This window comes from Macaca nemestrina, chromosome 3, assembly GCF_043159975.1.
Source record: "Macaca nemestrina isolate mMacNem1 chromosome 3, mMacNem.hap1, whole genome shotgun sequence".
NCBI lineage: Eukaryota > Metazoa > Chordata > Mammalia > Primates > Cercopithecidae > Macaca > Macaca nemestrina.
The window spans coordinates 172,344,720-172,367,933 of NC_092127.1; the positions used below are offsets into that span (position 1 = coordinate 172,344,720).

The following is a 23,214-nucleotide window of genomic DNA, read 5'->3' on the forward strand; positions in this document are numbered from 1 at the left end:
TTATAGAAGATGCAGACTAATCTATAGTGACAGGAAGCAGATCAGTGGATGTCTGGGGACCCTAGGGGTGCAGGGATATAGAATAGGGGGACAGGCAGAAACTTCTGAAGGTAATAGTATGTTCATTATCTTGACTGTGGTGATGATTTCACAGGCAGATGTATACGTCAAAATTCATCAAATGGTACATTTTAAATATGTGCAACTTATTATATGTAAAGTATCGTACCTTAGTAAAGGTAAAAATGTTGGGGGAAAAGTGAATTTTCCGCTAACAATCCCCATATCACTAGGGTGACCACACATCCCTGGTTGCCCAGGACAGTCCCAGTTGACATCTTCCATCCTGGAGTTCCATCTGGTTATTGCCTCCTTCCCCTCCAGTCTCAAAAAGTATCTAGGTCTGGATTTGAATTCTACAGTCACCCTACATACAACCCCCATAATATTGTGAAAATTAAATCAAATTCCAAAAGTGCTATATCACAAACAGTAATAATCTCAAAGAACTACAAAACACCAAATTTTAAAAATACATGTTTTCATAGTGATATTTTTTAAAAAATGATCCTGATTAATCAACTTTGGAAGCTGCTGCAGTACCGAATCATTTTTCTAACAACTAGTTAAAAAGGAGGGGAAGGATGAAACATTTATCTTTCCTTTCCCACATCAACGCTAACAGTTGATGAAACCAAGTTCTTTTTTACAGAAGAATTACAGCTAATGAATGCATAAACAATGACAAGATTCCAAAACCCTTTACAACCTCTGGACAATGATCATCAGTTACCACTAAAATCATTAGGCAAAGGGCTGATGGGGAGCTTTGTAATGGATGCTTTATCGCTGGCTAATACCTGAACACGTGATTAATCTTAATATCACAAAAAGTGAAAAACCAAACATTATCTGCCTTTTGATGTGAGGCAAAGAATTAGCCTTAAGAGGCGACTATAGTTGCTACTGGAGAAGGAGAAATGCAGAGGTGGAAACAGGAGTGTTGATTGTTCTTTGCAAAATGCGCTCTCATAGAATGATTTGATTCTCCTACCACATATAGATTTTTTAAACAGAGATACAATTCATGTACCATATAATTGACCCTTTCAAAGTGGACAATTCAGGTCAGGTGCAGTGGTTCATGCCTGTAATCCCAGCACTTTGGGAGACTAAGGTGGGTGGATCGCTTGAGGCCAGGAGTTCAAGACAAGCCTGACCAACATGGCAAAACCCCATCTCTACTAAAAATACAAAAATTAGCCGGGCGTGGTGGTGTGCACCTGTAATTTCAGCTACTTGGGAGGTTGAGACACGAGAATCTCTTGAACCCGGGAGGCGAAGGTTACAGTGATCCAAGATCACGACGCCACTGTACTCCAGCCTGGGTGACACAGTGAGGCTCTGTCTCAAAAAAATAAAAAAAAATAAAGTGTACGATTCAGTGGTTTTTGAACAGAAGTCTTTTATAAATTAAAAAAAGGTTAAATCAACAATGATATGTGGCTATCGTATGATTCTGTTTATATGAAACGTTTAGAATAGGCAAATCCATTGAGACAGAAAGTAGAATAGTGGTTTCTAGAGGTTGGGGTGGGGAGTGGGGAAATGGGAGTAACTGCTGACAGGCATGAGGTTTCCTTTAGAGGTGATGAAAATGTTCTGGAAATAGATTGTGATAGTTGTACATCTTTGTACAGTGAGCCATGATCATGCCACTGCATTCCAGCCTGCGTGAGAGAGCAAGACCCTATCTCAAAAACAAACAAATAAATAAAAAGAGAGCCTGTCAGCCTGCATCACAAAGCAAAATCCAACCACCCTATGTCATCATTTCTAAGGTATATATTTTTTCATATTTTAGCATCTGCAATATGGAGATAAGATTTATAATTGCTGTTAGCCAGACAGAGGCCAAGATGTAGTTCAGAACTCGTGAAAACTTGGTCCTTGCTCTTGAAGCTGTCATGTCTTCAGGCAAGTGTTGTGCATGGCTGGAACTACGGGTGGAGAGTTAATTGCCATCACCCTGTGATTCATTACTGAAACACATCATGTACATTCAGTCAGCCACCAGAACAGAGCAACAGGACATACATTTGATATCAGAGAAGTAAATATCCCTTGGCCAGGTACTGTGGCTCACACCTATAATCCCAGCTACCCGGGAGGCTGAGGCAGGAGGATCACTTGAGTCCAGGAGTTCCAGATCATCTTGGGCAATATATTGAGACCCCCAACTCTAAAAATATTTTAAAACATTAGCCAGAGCTGGGCGCAGTGGCTCACACCTATAATCCCAGTACTTTTGGAGGCTGAGGCGGGTAGATCACTTGAGGCCAGGTCAGCCTGGCCAACATGGTGAAACACTGTCTCTACTAAAAATACAAAAATTAGCTGGGCATGGCAGTGGGCACCTGTAATCCCAGCTACTCCGGAGGCTGAGGCAAGAGAGTCGCTTGAACCCCAGAAGCAGAGGTTGCAGTGAGCCAAGATCACGCCACTGCACTCCAGCCTAGGCGACAGATGAAGACTCCATCTCAGACAAGCAAACAAACAAACAAATTAGCCAGGAAGACCCCTTGGTCCCAAAAGTTTGAAGCTACAATGAGCTATGAATGCACCACTGCACTCCTGCCTGGGCAACAGATGAAACTCTGTCTCCAAAAAAAAGAAAGAAAAGGAAAGAAGAAAGAAAAGGAAAGGAAGAAAGAGCGGCAGCAAGAGTGAAAGAGAGTGAGCAAGAGAGAGAGAGGGAGAGAGAAAGAAAGAAAGAGACAGAGAGAGAAAAGAAAGAAAAAATATTCCTGGTTGAAAGAATAACAACAATAATTAAGGCCTTTAGAGGACCTAAGAAAGGAAAATACCACAAGTAGAGGAAGTTGTATCGGGTTTTGTTACTCAAATATGGTCAAAAGTTCAAAGCAATGAGGGGCTGATGTGGAGATGATTCACTCACCATGAGGAGCTGAGTTTAATCATTTTTAAAAGAAGGAACAGAAGAACACTGCAAATGAACCTCCACTTACATGATACATCTTTGTGCTTTGTCAATTACCTCTTTCCTTTACATATTTCCAAACTGCCCTTCAGAATGCTTCACTGCTAGTTTATTAACCTTTTCTTGATAAAAGATAAACTGAGATCTTGTGCATATTTCTCTCTACTCAAAATCACAACATAATCAGCAACTATCATGCCTTAAATTTAACATTCAGACATACGGCCTTCTAAAAGTTTGGTAGACAGAACATGAGAATGTGAAGCGCTCAAGATTACTCAGCTCTCCCCGCTTATTCGTATTTACAACACATTCCCCAAGGGGAGGGAAATTCATTCTGCTGCATGGCTCAGCATGATTCACAAATTGCAGGCTAGCATTTTGAAATGTCATTTTTATTGATCTCCATTTGATGTTCCATTTGCCTTTCCTGGAGTACACAAATTATGTTTATGGCATTTCTCTAATAGCAGACTTTGAAAATCTCAGTTTAAATGAGATCTGAAAAAAAATAACCAAATATCAACGAAACAAAACTATTTGGATGCACATAAATTAATGCTGATTTTAGCATTTAAATATCTTCCCTGAGACTTCATAGGTCACAACAAGGGTGCAAACATACTATATAATAAACATAATAACACATTTCAGAGCATAACAGGCAGCTAAAAACTATAAAACAAAGCAAATCTCAGGCAGGAAATGTAAATATGTCAACTGAACACATATGAACCATAAAGCATGATTCAAAGAGTGAGATTAGAAAAATGAAAATCAAATCCTATTCTGTAAACCTAGAAATCTGTGCAGCGCCACCAGTCCCGTAATAAAAATCAGCTACCAGGTCAATTTATCTTGCTAGCTACCGTAAGTCCTTACGAATGATTTTAAAAATAAATTAGTCAATGAAAAGCTATTGTAACCACACAAAAACATGAAAAATTTGCTTTATAGAATATGTACAATTTTTTTAAGAATCAGTACAAAGTTCAAATGCAGTTTAATATTTTCAAATATAATAGTTGTTTAATAAGCTAACTTATAAATGAGTTATAAAAAATTAAATTATCCACATTAGAAAATAATTACACTCTCAAGCAATAGTACATCATCCTTAGGTCTATTCACACGTAAGAATGAACTGCTAGTCTCAAGCTGAAGACAAAGAGAATAGATTATTTACTATGCCTTTGATTTCAAAAAGCCAAAGTCATAATAGTACTCTTTATCTTAAGACACTGAATATTTTCAGAAGAAGGACTGATTTCAAACTGCTCCATAGAAAGCATATAATAAAGCATAGGAACATTGATTACAAAGTGATACAGTGAAATCAATGATATTAAATTTCTACCCATCTTCCAAAACCTGCTCAGATGCCCTCTCCTTACTCTGTATTGATCACCTAAGCCACAAGTTACCCCTAAGACATCTGACTTCCAAAGCACTTAGCCTTTTCTACGAATACTGTGGATACTTAACGCACCTTACTTTATACTAAATAATCTTTATCTATATATCTCCACCTATTACTAGCATTTTAAATGTTATTTGAGCCTTCAATAAATACCTGCTGAATGAATGAATGAGTGAATGACTGACTAGGTGGATAGATGGTTGTTTGGAGACTTCTGGCAACAAAATCCAAGGTAACGGGTCACAGATGGTTTAAGATATTGAAAAGCATTTTATTGAGACATGCTGGCAAGAATTAGCACTAGATAAAAGATGAAATTATGGCCCCCCCAAAAAATAACCTTTTGGAAATTCTTTAATAATTCTTATTTTACCCAGTTTTTATGTTCTAATTAATATAAAATATGAATTTCAATTTTTTATCAAAAAAACATACTCTGGCACTACAAAGATAAGAACAGTGGTTTAGGCCTGGCATGATGGCTCATGCCTATAATCCCAGCACTTTGGGAGGCCAAGATGCGCAGATCACCTGAGGTCAGGAGTCTGACACCAGCCTGGCCAACATGGTAAAACCTCGTCTCTACTAAAAATATAAAAATTAGCTGGGCATGGTGGCAGGTGCCTGTAATCCCAGCTACTCAGAGGCTTGAGACAGGAGAATCACTTGAACCCAGGAGGTAGAGGTGGCAGTGAGCCAAGATCGCGCCACTGCACTCTAGCCTGGGTGACAAGAGTGAAACTCTCTCTCAGAAAAAAAAAAAAGGTGAAAAAAAAAAAAAAGAACAGTGGTTTAGCTCCAAACTAAAATTTTACTATGCATAGAAATAAGATCACTTAGATTTTCTTACAGAGTTTAATTAAATCACCAATATCCTTCTAATAGAAACATGCTTATCAGATAAAAGTGTTAAGGACAGAATACAAAACTATGTATACATTATGGCCACAAACAAACCTGGCATAGGAAAAGAAGCCAGAAGGAAATAATACAAAATGACCAAGGTGATGACTTCAAAGGAAGAAACTACGGGCCATGTGTTTCTACTTTCTCCATCTTCAATACGCTATTTTCTCTCAATAATCATTATGATAGATCTCTACATAAATCCTTACCTTTTCTCTCCTTACATATCCTCAAATTAAATCGCTATGCATCATATATTACTATCTGCTTTTACATTTAAAAATAACCTTTTAGAATCAGGCATAAGATGAATCACAGCTTAGTACTTCTCATAGACTGAACGTGATAAAGTATAACTCCTACAAGCCTCAATTTTCTCATCTAAGTAAACCACCTCTGCAGGACTAAATAATATCTCATGTAAAACACCTAGCAGCACAGCGCCAGCCTCACAGTAGTGCTCCATTTTCTTTTCTTTTCTTTTTTTTTTTGAGACAGGGTCTCACTCTGTCACCTAGGCTGGAGTGTAGTAGCATGATCTTGGCTCACTGCAGCCTCTGCCTCCCAGGTTCAAGCGATTCTCCTGCATCAGCCTCCCAAGTAGCTGGGATTACAGGCGCCTGCCACTACGCCTGGCTATGTTTTGTAATTCCACTGGAGATGGGATTTCACCATGTTGGCTAGGCTGGTCTTGAACTCCTGACCTCAAGTGATCCACCCACCTCAGCCTCCCAAAGTGCTGGGATTACAGGTGTGAGCCACCGCGCCTGGCCTTGATTTTCTTTAATTCCCTTTTCAAGATGTTCTGGGTGATGACTGAATTCCCATACAGTAAATACACAGACATCTCTGATTAACCACTGTAGTTAAGGGGTAATCAAATTATCTTGAGAAATGCCTCCTGTATCAAAGGACTTTAAAATCTACTACTAAACAGCTCAGGAAAAATATAAATAGACCCCAGTACTCCTCTGTGCTTAGTCTAAATGAGGCCTCACAATCTTTCTGAACACAGCAGCCCAGGTAAAATGAAGGAGCTGCCATAAAAGTGAAAACCTATTTGTCATCAGTAACCTAGACAAGAGGCTTTTTAAGGAGCTTCTCCCAGCACTTACTGTATAATGTCAGTGACACAGGTGAGAGACAAATTCTTTTCACAAGTTTGTTGAAAAAGTAAATCTATGACTCTAATCCACCCAATAAAACATTTCAACAATGTAGATTTTTTAAAATAGATGTTCAGAGATTTTTCAAGTTTGGTTTAGTATTTCAAAAAAGAAACATCACAGCAAATCTTCATGACAATGGATCTGATAATGGATTCTGATCTGTACACCAAAAGCACAAGCAACAACAAAAAAATTGATAAACTGAACTTCATTGAAATTAAAAACTCTTGTGCTTCAAAGGACATCAAGAAGGTGAAAAAACAACCTACAGAATGGGAGAAAATATTTGCAAATCATATATTTGATAAGGGTGTAATATCCAGAACATATAAAGAACTCCTGTGACTCAACAACAAAAAGATAACCCAATTAAAAATGGAAAAAGGACTTGAATAGACATTTCTCCAAGATCATACATAAATAGCCAATAAGCACATGAAATGATGATTCACATCATTAGTAATCTGGTAGAAAACAAAAATCAAAGCTGCAATGACATACCGCTTCACATACACTAGGATGGCTATAATCAGAAAAACAAGAAATAAAAAATGTTGGCAAGGATGCGGAGAAATTGAAACACGTATACCCTCCTGGTGGGAATGTAAAATGGTGCAGCCACTATGGAAAGCAGTTTGGCGGTTCCTCAAAAAACTAAACACAGAATTACTGACAATTCCACTCCTAGGTATATACCCAAAAGAATTGAAGACAGGATCCCAAACTGTATACCAATGTTCATTGAAGCATCATTCACAACAGCAAAAAAGTAGACACAGCCCAAGTGTCCATCAACAGATGAACAGATTTTTTAAATGTGGTATAGACAGACAATGGATATTATTCAGTTGTAAAAAGGAATACAGTTCTGATACATGCTACAACATGCATGAACCTTGAAGACATTATGCTACGTAAAATAAGCCAGACCCAAAAGGACAAATACTGTATAATCTCATTTATATGAGGTACACAGAACTGTCAAATTCATAGCAACAAAAATAGCTAGGCACAGTGGCTCATGCCCGTAACCCTTGCAGTTTGGGAGGTTGAGGTGGGCGGATCCCTTGAACCCAGGAGTTCTAGACCAGGAGTTCTGGGCAACATAGGAAGACCTTGTCTCTATGAAAAATAATAATAAATTAGCTGGGTGTGGTGGCGTGTGCCTTAAGTCCCAGCTACTCAGGAGGCTGAGGTGGAGGACTGCTTGAGCCCAGGAGGTTGAGGCTATAGTGAGTCGTGACAGCACCACTGCACTTCAGCCTGGGCAACACAGAGTGAGACCCTGTCTCGAAAAAAAAAAACCACAAAAATAAATCAGAGGTTACCAAGGTTTGGGAGGAGGTGGAATGAGGAGTTACAGCGTAATGGTGGCAGTTTCTGCTTGGAGTGATGAAAAAGTTTTGCAAATAGGGATGATGGTTACACAACACCATGAATGTACTTAATGTCACTGAATTGCATCCTTGAAAACGATTAAAATGGCAAATTTTATATTATATATATAACTACAATAAAAATAAATAAAAGAAAGTAAACTTGAAGGCACAGAAAAAGGCAACAACAAAGAAACATGACAGCTAAACTAATAAAGAGAAATGACACCGCATCAGTACCTGTCCACACACTGCCTTCGGGACAGGGGAGGCTGACATCTTCGGTTATGAGCTTCTCGGGCAGCAAGTCTAGCTCCTGACAACTGAAAGAGAGTACAAAACCCATTGAATAAACTGGGAAATCTCTATCATCCTAGAAGAACTGGCAACACATTCTGACATCAAGAAGCCAGAAATTCAACCAATTCAACAGGCATTCCTTTTAGGGGAAAACAAAACAGTGAAAACTGGGTAAATTCTAGAGCAGCTTGAAGCAATATCCAGCATATTAAAGCACTGAGATTAACATATGTTCACTGTAGCATCATCCACAATAGCAAAAAGGTGGACACAAGCCAAGTATTCACCTTAATGGGTTTGCCGAAGAATGGTATATGATACTGTTTTACCACAAACCTAACAAAACTGAAAATTCTCTCGTCAAAGCTTTCAGAAACTTCAACTGGAGCCGAGTTCAAGAGAATACCAAGTTCATAACTATATCTCTAAATGTCTTCATTGGTCATCTAATAGCTGTATAAGGGATGTTCAATGCAAATGTTCAAAAAAAGTGTTTTTAACACTTTCTGGAATGATCATGATTTCTCTTTAGTGAGAAATCTATATTTGCCAACAGTGCTATTGACTGAATGCTTGTGCCCCCTAAAATTCGTATGTTGAAGCCTTAACCCCAATGTGATGGTATTTAAATGAGGGGCCTCTGGGAGGTAATTAGGTCAAGAGGGTAGAGCCCTCGTGAATGAGATTAGTGTCCTTCTAAGACAGACAGTACTTGCTTCCTCTCTCTGGGAAATGATATAATGAAAGGATGGTCCTCTGCAAATCAGGAAGAGGACAGGACCTACACCAGACACCAGATCTGCCAGCATCTTGATCCTGCACTTCCCAGTATCCAGAACTGTGAGAAACAGATGTCTGTCGTTTAAGCCACACAACCTATGGTACTTCTGTTATAGAAGCCCCAGCTAAGACACAGAAGATCAGTCACCCAATATTACCACCTCAGAGTCTTATGGAGAATTAAGACTTTGAGACAGTAGTTTAAGGTATCAGTATTCAGAGTAAGCATGAACTGCAGTTTTCTGAACCAACAAACATAATATCTCCATCTCTCTTAAGAGATTTTCTTATATGTTCAGACCGCATATTTTTATTGGTTTACACATTCTCAACAAAGTTGTCACATACACCAAAAATAAAAAATAAATATCCAAAAAGTTGATATACCTTTTCATCTTCCCACTGAAAAAAATTACAGTCTTTTCTATCTCTACAGGCTGAACAGGCATAAAACCTCCGAGTTTCTTCTTTCCCTTGGGTCACCTTTACAAACAGAAGAGTGGGTCCTAGTTCCAGAATAGAAAAAAAAAACAAAAAGTGTCAACAGTCATCTGCGTCAAGTTCCTAGTTTTCACCGCCCTTAAATAAAATTTGTTTGAGCTTTACGCACAATTTATCATAATTAAATCCATTTCTTTGGTTGGTTGTTTTTTGTTTTGTTTTCTTGAGACAGGGTCTCCCTCTGTAGCCCAGTGGCAACATCATGGTTCACTGCAATCTCTGCCTCCTAGCCTCAAGGGATTCTCCCGCCTCAGCCTCCCGAGTAGCTGGGACTACAGCTGCGTGTCTCCAGCTGTTTTTATTTTTTGTAGAGACAGGGTATCACCATTTTTGCCTGGGCTAGTCTTAAACTCCTGGGCTCAAGCGATCTGCCCGCCTCGGCCTCCCAAAGTGCTGGGACTACAGGTGCACGCCACCATGCCGGCTTCTGTTTAATGAATGTTTCTTTTCTCTCTGTTACAACATTCCGGCAGTGACTACTCATAAATAATTTTTGGAAACAGGTCTCTCCAGAAAGAAAATGCTACTGTCAGTATAGCTGCTGTCTACGTTGTGAATGTTACAAACCTGAGACTAAAACAAGGAAGGGACTCAGAGAATCGAGGACTTTGACATCTCCTGCGCGTTTACCCTTGCAGCGAAAACCTGAGCTTTGAATTGGCCACGCCCACTTTCTGTAAGTTAGACAAAGTCTAGTTCGCAGGCAAGGTTTACACTCTGTCTTTCTCCCTAATTTTTTATTTTTGAAGGGACAGCAAATCAACAAATGAAATCCCCAAGTACTTGTCAACGAGAACTATTCAATACCATGCATCCTTCTCTTTGCCTACCTTTCTGCCCCTTCCCCCCCAAAAAGAGATGAAATAGTCCTGGAGCCAAAACCACAAGAGTGGAGACTTGCTCTGAATGTTTCTCAAGTAAGTTGAAAAACACCACGTTCCGAGGAAGGACTATTTTCTAGACTGCACACTGGTGAGGGAAAAGAGGCTGATAAAAACACAGGAGCCCCAAAGGCCACTTCCAAGCCAATTCACACCCTCAGCGCCCAGCAGTTAGGCTGAGCCCAGACTCTGACCCACCGTGAGGGCACAGCGGGGCGGGGACGGCGGGATCCGAGGGAAGCACCACCTCCATTCCCGAGCTCCCCCGGCACCCTGCGCTGCCCTCTGCCTCCACGGCTTCAAACCCATCCCTGGGGGCCGCCATCTTCCCGCCGCCGTCCCGAAAGCCTCAGTACGAACCAAGAATGCTGAGAAAGAGCGCCCCCGCGACCCAAAGCGACCGACAGCGCCCCCAAGCGCTTAGGAGGAGCTGGGGCGGGGGCTGCCGCGGCGGAGGCCACGCCCCGAAACGCAGTCCCCGCTCACCTGGGGGCTGCACATAAGCGGCCCCTAGCGGTGGGGCTCGCAGGTCACTCGTGGGACCTGTGCCATGAGCTCAGCGCCTGAAAGCACCCTCTTTTCTTAAGAATATAGCCAGGAGGTGAGATGATTCGAACAAAGATTTAGTTGTATTGTAGGTCCAAAAGGCAGCATTACCACCTCTGCCAAATAGCTGAAATGGCTGCAGCAGCTGCGATTGATGGACCATTCTTTGTTTTTCAGAATCACAGTCACTGCATCATCCTCTGTAACTTTTGAACAACGCTGAAAGTTGCACATCATAATTGCACACTCATTGACACTTATACATTAGAAACAAAGAAAACCGTGCCGATTTGCAGATGACATGACTGTCCACATTTAAAAAATCCCAAAGAATCTATCAGGAAAACACCTCCGATTTAAACTGAGTTCAGCAAGGTTGCAGGATATGAGATAAACATACAAACATCAAATGGATTTCTAAATACTAGCAATGATCACAAGAACACTCAAAAATAGAATACCACTTACAATCATTCAAATGAAATGGGTGTAAATCTAACGAAATATGTACAGGGTTTTATGTATGCTAAAAACTCTAAAATGCTTGATTAAAAAAAATCAAGGCTGGGTGCAGTGGCTCACACCTGTAATCCCAGCACTTTGGGAGGCCAAGGTGGGAGGATTGCTTGAATCCAGGAGTTCGAAACCAGCCTGGGCAACAAAGCGAGACCATATCTCTAAAATAAATAAACAATTTTTAAAGTTTTTTAAAAATCAAAGAATAGCCGGGTGTGGTGGTTCACGCCTGTGATCCCAGCACTTTGTGAGGCTGAGGCAGGTGGATCACGAGATCAAGAGATCGAGACTATCCTGGCTAACACGGTGAAATCCTGTCTTTACTAAAAATACAAAAACCAAAAAGGTAGCCGGGCATGGTGGGGGGCGTCTGTAGTCCCAGCTGCTCGGTAGGCTGAGGCAGGAGCGTGGCATGAACCTGGGAGGCAGAGCTTGCAGTGAGCCGAGATGGCGCCACTGCACTCCAGCCTGGGCGACAGAGCGAGACTCCGTCTCAAAAAAAAAAAAAAAAAATCAAAGAATAACTAAACAAATGCAGAAACATGCTGCACTCATAAATCAGAAGACTCAACATAGTAAAGATATTGGTTCTCCCCAGGTTTAATGCATATACAGGTTTAGCACAATTGCTATGAAAATCCCAGCCAGATTTCTTTGTAGATTTAGACAATATTCTGTAATTTATGTGGCAAGGTGAGGGAACTAAAATAGCTAAAACAATTTTGAAAAAGAATAATGAAGTGGGAGGAATCAATCTACTCAATTTCAAGTCTTATAGTGCAGTAATCAAGATGCATCCACATGTCTGTGATTGTAGACGAAATAGTCTCCTTATGTTATTTAAAGAACCATTGGGGCATGTGCCTAGTTAACATCACACATTGATGCTATGGCTTATTACTGTAAAAACATGGCTGTTTTTCTCTCACATTTCACATAATGGTTTTACTCAAATTCTCCATCTGCACCAGTAGTATCTGTGTTTGATGTACCAGTGTCCCCTTTTTCAAGTTGTCCAGCACACTTTTTCAGTGTACATTATCTGCACATATCTGGTCTTTTGAGATAGGCAATTTTCTACAGCTATGAGGATGATACTTTTGGACACTATCTCAAGACCTAACTAGCTGGGCACATGTTCTCAGGACCTCTTGAGACAGTGCCCCAGGCAGAATAAAAATTAAGAGACCTAACTACCTACTCACATGAACTCTAGCACTTTTATTTACAAATTTGTTTTAGATGTACAAATTTGTGATCTTAAAAGACTTGTTTATAAAATTTGCAACTGAATTTGTGAACTCATAAAACCAGAGTTACTGAGTCCATATTTCCTCTTTCTCTTTTAAATAATGCTGATTCTGTGAGGCAACCTCTCTAAACAGCCAAAACCAGTATGGATGTGCAGCCTTTACAGATAAGCTTCCCCAAACAGTAAAAATACAACAAAGGTTGATCCAAATAAGGTAAATGGGAAGGCACTGCGAAATGTGAGAGCTGCCGAAGGTTTCAAACATCAGGCCATTTTCTTAGCAGAGGGATAATTTTGGGGAGAAAAAAACTCACCTTATTTTCAGATATATATGGTAAATAGCCTGTGTTAAATATTACTGATGAGGTTATGAATATGACCAGTAAGTTATAAATGTTTCATTTAATTTCCTGATAGTGTTTTGAGTCTTCACAGGAAAATGCTTGAGTAGAAACATACCGAGAGATTCAGCAAGGTTCTCAAAGGAAGCCAAAGACATAACTGAAAATAGGTCCGTTGAGGCCTAAGCACCAGGAGAGACCTAGATTACACTTATCACACAGAGCGTGATCCTGGGCTGCTAAGATTGCTGGAACTCAGCTACTCTCCCAGCAGACTGTCTGGTCAAAGTGGTGAGTTTTCTTTCTTTCTTTTTTTTTTTTTGAGACAGAGTCTCACTCTGTCGCCCAGTCTGGAGTGCAGTGGATCAATATTGGCTCACTGCAGCCCCCACCTCCTGGGTTCAAGCAGTTCTCCTGCCTCAGCCTCCCAGGTAACTGGGATTACAGGCATGTGCCACCATGCCCGGTTAAATCTTTTTTTTTTTTTTTTTTTTTTGGTGTTTTTAGTAGAGATGGGCTTTCACTATGCTGGCCAGGCTGGTCTTGAACTCCTGACCTCGTGATCCACCCGCCTCGGCCTCCCAAAGTGCTGGGATTACAGGCGTCAGCCACTGCGCCCAGTCCAAACTGGTGAGCTTTCTAACAGGGCTGGTAGTCTCCTTCCTTGGCTTCATCAATAGAACAAATCAGTGTCTTTTGAAAATCTTCAATTCCCAGACCTCCTTCAGAGAAAATGGTGAAGCCAGAGGAGAGTTCTGTAGTGGAGCTCTGACCATCTTCTCTATCTTCTGGTAACAGGACTCCAGTTTTCCTTTGGGAAGCCAACCCTCCTGATTTTAGCCCATGTAGTTGTGAGAGGTGTAAAAAGTGGCAGGGACTGGCTTGGATTTGGGCAGGTGGCTTGCAGCTTCTGCTGGAATGGCTGAGAAAAAAGGTGTCTTGGTTACATGTTTTCATCTCCGTGGCATTCATGATGTTGATTCCTTATGTGTCTGAGGGGTTCAGCTCTCCAGTGTTACCTGGGCTGAGTCACACGTCTAGTGGTTGGCTCATCCAGGATCATCTTAACCCATTTATGCCTGAAGTTGCAATTTTGTGAATTTTTGCAATCAGACCTTGGCGATGACCTTGAGCATTAGGATATAAATAACTCCCACATGCTTAGCGTTCCAATAATGCAACACTAGTCAAACATGGGTTGGGGCTGGGATAACTCAGCTCTGCTCTGTGTATCTTTCCTCCTCCTCCTGGAACCACCAGGACAGCCTGGGCATATCTTTTTCATGGGGATGGCAGATGCACACGAGAACTAGCAGAAGCAGACAAGTTCCGTGAGGCCTGGGGTTGGAATTATACCACTCTCACTTCCATCTCATAGTTTTGGCTCAAGTAAGTCACATGGACCAAGCATTGCAAAGTTACATGACAAGGAATGTGATCAGGAAATGGTGAAGAATCAGGGTCCATAACACAATCGACCACATAAGCCTTCTTCACCAGGGTGACCAAGGAGCCAGTGGCAATATTCCCCACCCCTTGAGGAGCACCTGCCTTAGAAGGAAGCCAATAAGAAAAAAGCAGAACCGGGAGACAGGAAGGTCTGAGGACACCATGTGAGCATCTAGATTCAGCCATGCCTGAAGTTTTCTTTTCTTTTTTCTTTCTTTCTTTCTTTTTTTTTTTTTTTTTTTTGAGACAGAGTCTCACTCTTGTCTCCCAGGCTGGAGTGCAGTGGCACGATCTCCACTCACTGCAACCTCCGCCTCCTGGGTTCAAGCAATTCTCCGCCTCAGCCTCCCAAGTAGCTGGGATTACAGGCACCTGCCATCACACTAATTTTGTGTATTTTTAGTAGAGACGGGGTCTCACCATGTTAGGCAGGCTGGTCTTGAACTCTTGACTTCAGGTGATCCGCCCGTCTCGGCCTCCCAAAGTGCTGAGATTACAGGCGTGAGCCACCGCACCCGACCAGCCTGAAGTTTTCAGTTACACAATTCATAAATTCCTCAGTGGCTCTTTAAGCCAGTTTGAGATGGGGTTGGTTCTATCACTTATAATCAAGAATGCTGATTAATGCTCTGTGGCTGCAGCCATAATATTGGATGGGTGTATCTGTCCTTGAAGTCCTTCTCCAGTCAAGATCAGGTTACTCTGACCTTCCTTCTCCCTGCCACACTCCCTGTAGACCTGCCTGTTTCCCTCCCTCCATCTTTCCTCCCTCCATACTCTCTGGCCTTTGTGGAGGAACCTGGACTCTTTGCTGCTTTTTGTCTTGCTGCCCCAAAGTAAGCACTCACAACTGTTTTTTGTTGCTGTTGTTCTGTTTTAAGGGGAAAGCGATCAGGGAAGACCAGCAACAAGAATAAAACCTGCAGAGACCCTACCACAGCAGCCTCTGCTTCCCAGTTCTGGATCCCGGCACCCCTGCTGAGAGGGCCCCGCAATCCCCTTGACTTTATCTCTCTAATTTCCAAGAGTAAAGCTCACCAAACCTTTTTCCAGCCCTGAAAAGTCTCAACTGTGAAAACTTGGCTGGGAAAGGACTTGGATACAAAGGGACTCTGTGTAGCCTTCCTTGGATCTTTGAAAAACAGCGACAACACTGCTGAACCAAACACCCTGAAACTAAGGACGCTTTCTGATAAGCTATTGAGATTCACTGGTCATTTCTGCTGTGCTGGACAGGAGCCTCAATGGAACAGGCCTTTCAGAAGCCAATAAAGACCTGTGGCATGGAACTCCTGAGACTTTCTCCATCCACATCTCAAGGAGCTGCCCTGTCCCCTGTCTTCCTGCCTGAATAGGATACCTCTCTGGCATGAAAGCAGGGAATGAAGTGCAGGAGAGAACGTGTGTGTGTGTGTGTGTGTGTGTGTGTGTGTGTGTGTGTGTGTACGTAACTGCTTCTTGTAAACGCATAGAAATTAAACCTCAAGATAAATACATCTGGCTGGCACGATGGCTCGCGTCTGTAATCCCAGCACTTTGGGAGGCCGAAGCAGGCAGATCGCTTGAGGTCAGAAGTTCGAGACCAACCTGGCCAACATGATGAAACATTATCTCTGCTAAAACTATAAAATTTATCTGGGCATGGTGGCAGGCCCCCTGTAATCCCAGCTATTGGGAGGCTGAGGCAGGAGAATCACTTGAGCCCAGAAGGCAGAGGTCACAGTGAGCCGAGATCACACCACTGCACTCCAGCCTGGGCAACAGAGTAAGACTCCGTCTCAAAAAAGAAAAAAGAAAGACAAATAAATCTGCTGAAAAGTAAAATACCATGTTTAGTGGGTTGTTCCCCAAATGTTCATGTTCACTCAGAACATCATATGTGACCTTACTTGGCAGTAGGCTCTTCGCAGAAATAATCAGTTAATGCTCGAGATGAGATCACACTGGATTAGGGTGAATCCTATATCCAATGACTGGTGTCCTTATAAAAAAGAGGAAAGGACACAGGGAGACAAAGGCCATATGAAGACAGAGGTGGGCAGAGATTGGAGTTATCTGCCACAAGTCAAGGTACGCCTGAGGTCTCCAGAAGCAAAAGGCTTCCAGAAGCTTCTAGAGTTCCTCTAGACACTGAGGCAAGAAAGAGGCAAGAGGTGGTTTTAGCTGAAGGTGTGGCTTCCAGCCTCAGCCTGCTCACACAGGAGGCTCTGGGCATTGCCATATTGCCTTCTTTGAGGCTGGGGCTTTTCTAAACCTCTATCAGTCAGTCACAGGCTGTGAGTCTCCCTGTCACAATCCCAGATGTAAGCAGAAGTCCTGCATGGGACTTTAGAGAAGCCCCTTATAGGAACTGACTAGGTCTATCTCCTTGTTCTTTCCCCTCTCCTCCTCCCTGCAGTGTGGATGCAGATCTGAGGACTGAAGCTCTCTGGCAGCCATCTTGGATCATAGAGTCACCTGGAGACAGAGGCCAAAAAGATAGGAGGAACTGGACTACCTAACGCGGCTTCTTTGATATGAGAATAAACCGTTGTTCGGCCGGGCGTGGTGGCTCACGTCTATCATCCCAGAACTTTAGGAGGCCAAGGTAGGTAGATCACCTGCCTGGTTAGGAGTTTGAGACCAGCCTGACCAACATGGTGAAACCCTCTCTCTAATAAAAATACAAAACTTATCTGGGTGTGGTGGCAGGCACTTGTAATCCCAGCTACTAGGGAGGCTGAGGCAGGAAAATCACTTGAACCCGGGAGGTGGAGGTTGCAGTGAGCGGAGTTCGCACCTTTGCACGCTCCGGCCTGGGTGATAGAGCAAGACTCCGTCTCAAAAAAAAAAAAAAAAAAAAAAAGAATAAATCCTTGTGTATTTAAGTCACTTGTATTTTGTGTTTTCTGTTACATGCAACCCAATATAGGCTTGGGTTTTTTTTAAAGCCAAAAAAAAGTGTGATTTGTAACTAAAATTATATATACTGTATACTCTCCAAATGATTACTTTCCTCCCTTAAAAAGGGAAGAATTACACCAGTACACAATATATACATGTAACCAAACTGCACTTGTGCCCCCTAAATCTATAAAATTAGAAAAAGAAATATAATATGAAACACATATGTAATTTCAATTTTTTCAGTAGCCACATTTTTAAAAATACAGGCAAAATTTTTTTAAGATACCAATAATGGAAAAATTAGAACTTGGATAATTAAAATTTTTTTAAAAATTCTACCAATGTATCTGGTGCTTTAAATATAGAAACGACTTCATCCATGTATAAATTCACAGGAGCTGTGATTGCACTCATCTCAACGAGGAAGTAGGATCAGAGAAGGTTGCCGTGTGGGGCAGTGGTAAAGAATGTTGGCTCTCAAGTCACATTGTCTTCGTTCTTTGTTTGTTTATTTTTTTTGTTTTTGTCTTGGTTCGAACCACAGCTCCACTACTCCTAGCTTAGGCAAGTTACTTAGTCTTTCTGTGCCTCAGTTTCTCATTCTGTAACATAGGGATGATAACCATAGTAGCTACCCTTTTAAGGTACCATTGGGAGGATTAAGAGTAATAATTCATATTAAGTACTTCCCACAGAGCCTGGAACATAATAAGCAATTAATAAAGTTTAGTCATTATAAAGGCTCAGGATTGGAGTTGAACCAGAATTTGAATGGAAATCTATCCAAGGCTGAGGCTGCTGCCCCTTTTGTAGTCTCAGTAGGTGCATTATAATGACCCTTTCTATGTGGGATGGAGTGTGCTGCCCGCTCCCTCGCCTCCGTTCCACCTCTCACCGCTGCTGGCTTGATTAACACCTACTCGTCCCCCAGGAGAGGGAAGCATTCTCTGAGCCCCAACATTGGGTTAGATGCTCGTGGGCTGTGCTCCTGCTGCATCCTGAATGTACACTCCTGGTATGAATTATCACTCCACATTATAATTGCCTAATTGCTGACTTGCACTCCCCTCTACACTGTAAGCCCTTTGAGAACAATGGTTGTGTATTTTTCTTATATCAACAGTACTGGCTAGTGGCTCATAGTAATCCCAGTACTTTGGGAGGCCAAGGCAGGAGGATCACTTAAGCCCAGGAGTTCGAGACCGGCCTGGGCAACAAAGTGAGACCTCATCTCTACCAAAAATTAACAACAACAACAAAAATTAGCTGGGTGTGGTGATGTGTGCCCATGGTCCCAGCTACATGGGAGGCTGAAGTGGTAGGGTCACTCGAGCCTGGGAGGTTGAGGCTGCAGTGAGCCGTGTTTGTGCCACTCCAGCCTGTGAAACAGAGTAAGATCCTGTCTCAGAAAAAAATTACTGGCACATAATATTTACTATCTATGTATTGATTAAATTACTACTATAATCACATTTTTAAAATCTGCAAATATTTGAGCTGGAAGGGACCACTTAGACATCTCATCTAGTGTTTCCACCAAGGCCACCTGGGGGAATTATGGAAATGTGTGGAGGTGTTTTTGGCTTTCACAAGAATTGGGGGACAGTTCCGGTATTTGGAGGGCAGCTGGGTGCTGAGTGACCTATAATAGTTAGGACAGTTCCACCTAATGTCCCACATACTTTTATTGTCTGCATATTTATGTAGATCAAAAAGCTGTTATAACGTCTTCAGCCTAGAAGACGTTATAACAGTTTTGATTTACACTATACAAAAACAAACTATTTTTGTACAGTTTTCATGTATCTGAGTATTTCAGGAACACAACTACTGTGTGTGTGAAGGGGAAATGACACTGTGTTTTATCCAGAATGCTCACTATCATGGAAAAATCACATGAGCAATAGCACCTGGGCCCATGGTATCTGAATTCCCAGTACAACCTTCCTGTATCATCTGCATCTGTAGCCACTGCATTCATGATCATTGTGTCTGTCAGCAATTTTTGCATAATAAGCCATTCCAAGGCAAATAATGATCATTCTCTCCCATGCATGGCTGGGTTTGCTGGGGGTTGGTTGGTCTTGGCTGGGTTCAGCTGAGCAGTCCTGCCTCAAGCATGGTTAGCTTGGCTTGGCCCCTTGCTTGTGTTGGACCCAGGTCTGTTCTTAGTATCTCATTGTGAGACCCAGGCAGATGGGGCCGCAGATTCCTGGGAGAGGCTCTTTTCATGACAGTGGCAGAGGCAGGAGAAAGCGAGCCTCCCTGCACAGCACATTTCAAGCTTTCATTCAGTCTTGTCTGCTGTTAGCCCAAGCGGCCAAAGCAGGCCCCATCGCCAAGCCTGAAGTCAACACGTGGAAAAGTAAAAGCACACGCCTGCCGTGGAGGTGGAGGAAAGAGAGTAAATACGTTTGAGCAAAAATCTAACCTACCTTGGTGATTCGACCTGATGGTCTTAATGTAGCCCTGATCTCAAAATGTCATAGACAAAGAAAAAAAAACCCATTTTGCCTTACATATCTCCAGTACTAATGTACTCTGATAAGAAAGTCCATGCCTCTGATCATTTCATTATAACTTAACCACGTGGTCATGACTATTTACATACAAAATACAGACAGTCGTGTGTCACCGAATGACAGGGATACATGCGGAGAAATGCATCACTAGGTGATTTCATCACTGTGTGAACATCATCGAATGGACTTACCCAAACCCCAGTGGTATAGCCTACATCCCCCTAGGTTACGGGGGATAGCCTCTTGCTCCTAGATTACAAACCTATACAGTGTGTTACTGGACTGAATACTAAAGGCAACTGGAACCCAGTGGGAAGTATTTGTGTATCTAGGCATCTCTAAACATAGAAAAGGCAAAGGAAAAATGCCGTAAAAAAGATTTTAAAAAAGCTACACCAGTCTAGGCACTTACCACAAATGGAGCCTGTAGGACTGGGAGTTGCTCTGGGTGGGTGAGTGAGTGAGCGAGTGGTGAGTGAATGTGAAGGCCTAGGACGTTACTGTATACTACTGCAGACTTTGTAAATACTGTACACTTAGGCTATGCCAATTTTACTTTTTCAAAAGTAATTGCATCCCAACACTTCGGGAGGCTGAGGCGGGAGGACTGCTTTGAGCCCAGGTGTTCAAGGCCAGCCTGGGCAATAGGGCAAGACTTCATCTCCGCTGAGATTTTTTTAAAAAATTAGCTGGGCATGCCGGCCTGCGCTTGCAGTTCCACTGTGGGGGCAGTGGGGTGGGAGTGGGGGGTCATGGGGAGGAGGGGTGGGATGAGGTGGGAAGATCTCTTGAGCTCAGGAGGTCAAGGTTGCAGTGAGCTGTGACTGCACCACTGCACTTCAGCCTAAGTGATAGAGCCAGATCCTGTCTCAAAAAAAGGAATGGCAAATAGAAATTGCACCACAACAGCCCAATGGCTACAATGTCACTAGGAATTTTTCAGCTCCATAATCTTTTGGGGCCACCGTCGTATATACAGTCAGTCACTGAGTAAAACATCATTATGCAGTTCATGACTATATTTTATTATAAATAACTGTCCTTTTATTTTTAATATATGTATTTTATTGGAAATTAGGTGTTTAGATACATTGTATAATGTATTAATTTCATTTCAAGAGAGTCAAGAGGTTTGCCAAGTACTTTTATGAAAAGGGGGCTGTGAACTCACACGTGTGAGACTCACAGAGGTAATCCAACAGAGCTCAGCATAGCAAGAGGCAGGAGAGCTGAGCCAGAGGGCCTCCCTTGGAGTTCTGCCCTCCCGTGTACAAAGTGTGTCACTTCAGACAAGGTGTTTCACATCCTTGAGGCTTTCTCAGCTGTGCTATGCGGTAATAATACAAAACTCTTCCTGGCTGCAGTAAGAATTAAGGTCTGGGCTGGGTGCGGTGGCTCACGCCTGCAATCCCAGCACTTTGGGAGGTCGAGGTGGGCAGATCACGAGGTCAGGAGATCAAGACCATCCTGGCTAACATGGTGAAATCCCGTCTTTACTAAAAATATAAAAAATTAGCCAGTCGTGGTGGTGGGTGCCTGTAGTCCCAGCTACTCGGGAGGCTGAGGGAGGAGAATGGTGTGAACCCGGGAGGTGGAGCTTGCAGTAAGCCAAGATCGAGCCACTGCACTCCAGCCTGGGGGACAAGCGAGACTCCGCCTCAAAAAAAAAAAAAAAAAAAAAAGAATGAAGTAAGATCACATGTGTGACATTCAGGATGCTGAAAGGACACAGATGACACATTCAAGTGGGTTAATTGAGGGGTATTTCACAGAGGGACAATTTGCCAGGTTGTGGGCCAAGTTAAAATAAACCACTTAGAGAACATGCATTATCTTAAGGCTATTACAGCAGGGAGCCATTTCTACCCCCAAGTCTACAAGGCCAAAGCGACCTGGAAGTTTCTGGAACTTTCTTAGAACCCAAAAAGAATAAGTATATGGAAAACGCAACTCTACAACGGCTGTGGCCTTTGGTAGAGGGCCTCAGCCAACCACGACAAGCCCACTGGGCAGAAGCTGGTGAGATAAATGCTTCAATCTCACTCTCCTCCTTCTGCCTACAGATCTTTCTTCTGCGTGTCTCCTATTGGCAAAAAGCAACCAGAAGTGAGAAGTGTCCATAAAAGTGCCACATAAAAGTCAGCCTCCCAGAGCACAAGGCAGGAGGGAAGGATGGAGAGTAGATTTGGAGGAGAAAACAGGAGATGTCCAGTGTAGCACGGACAACAGTTAGCACCCAGTAAAGTAAGATATACCAAGATACATGTGATAGCACCATGAAAGAAATAAGGAAGCACACACACAGACATGTACACATACAATACATATGCGTGCACAGGAAATTCAAATAACCTGCCCCAAATTATAAGGAGAACCGCCACTAGAATCAAGTTAATCTCTTCATTCAAAGTCAAAGACTTTTTCCACTTCATTCCTCTAAGGATTACATTAAATTTCTGCATCAACCATGACAACTTGTCCCAAGTTTCAGACTTTTGAAACTTAAAGTAAAGGTAATAATGTTTGTCCTCAAGACATATTAAGGGGATACTGTCCCAGTGAAGGAGCAGGACTTTAGCCAGAAATTCAGGGAATGCAGCATTTCCAACTCCTCACAGACAACACGGATAGCAAGTGTAGTTAGATGTTAAATTGCTTAGAAGTCATACTAGGGCAGTTACTTCCCTGATTTAAACTAGCACTTGGGTTTAAATGCAGTTCCTGGTTACCTTTAAGTATTGCAATTTAAAACAAACACTTGAAGCCTACAGTAGCTTTCTAGATTGTTCCCAAAGCCACCCTGAGATCAAAGGCAGTGTTGTTCTCCCAGACTGGCGTCCAGGCAGAAGCACCTGGTTAAACCAGTTCCATCGGCTATGGGATCAGCCCAGCCCAAGATGTTTATACAACGTTCTGACTCTTGGGGGAAGGCAAGTCTACTTGATTTTTCTGCTGCTTCTGCGAGTCTCAGAAGTTTCCGAAGCTTTACCTGTCAGGTAGGAATTGTGCAACCAGAGCTTCTGGGGCAGGCAGAGTTCTGGGAGTCAAAGGGAAAATAAACACATCTCTTTGCTTACAGAGATTAGCGGCTTCTTTTTGAAATCACATGCTTTCAATTTCCAGATCTTAAAAAACCCAGAGAGAACATGCAAGAGCACCAGCCACTGACTGCCAGGTTAGCATTTCACTGGCTAGACCCAGGCGCCAGGACTCTGAACAAATACATTTGGAAATGTCACTTGGTCTCTCCTGGAGTCAGGTTTGGATCAGTCTCTAGCTTGGGACCTCAGGTGCCTTTTCCTCTCAACCCCAGATTAACTCCATATATGCCATGGAACAGAAAACTTTAATAGCTTTATGACTCTAAA

At 42.4% G+C, this 23,214-nt stretch overlaps 1 protein-coding gene across 2 annotated transcripts in view; it reads right to left on the bottom strand.

The window, feature by feature from the left end:
• LOC105487830 (zinc finger CCHC-type containing 4) overlaps positions 1 to 10,693 on the bottom strand; it is a 56,745-nt gene extending 46,052 nt beyond the window's left edge. The window contains exons 1-3 of one of the 2 annotated variants that reach the window (XM_011751455.3): positions 10,533 to 10,693; positions 9,340 to 9,458; positions 8,113 to 8,195 (exon numbers count right to left, since the gene is read on the bottom strand). In XM_011751455.3, coding sequence (XP_011749757.2) covers positions 8,113 to 8,195; positions 9,340 to 9,458; positions 10,533 to 10,659 — 329 coding nt within the window. In that variant the 5' untranslated portion in view covers positions 10,660 to 10,693. The remainder of the gene's footprint in view (positions 1 to 8,112; positions 8,196 to 9,339; positions 9,459 to 10,532) is intronic. The other variant, XM_011751456.3, reaches the window with a different exon arrangement.
• Between the last annotated feature and the right edge of the window lie 12,521 nt (positions 10,694 to 23,214).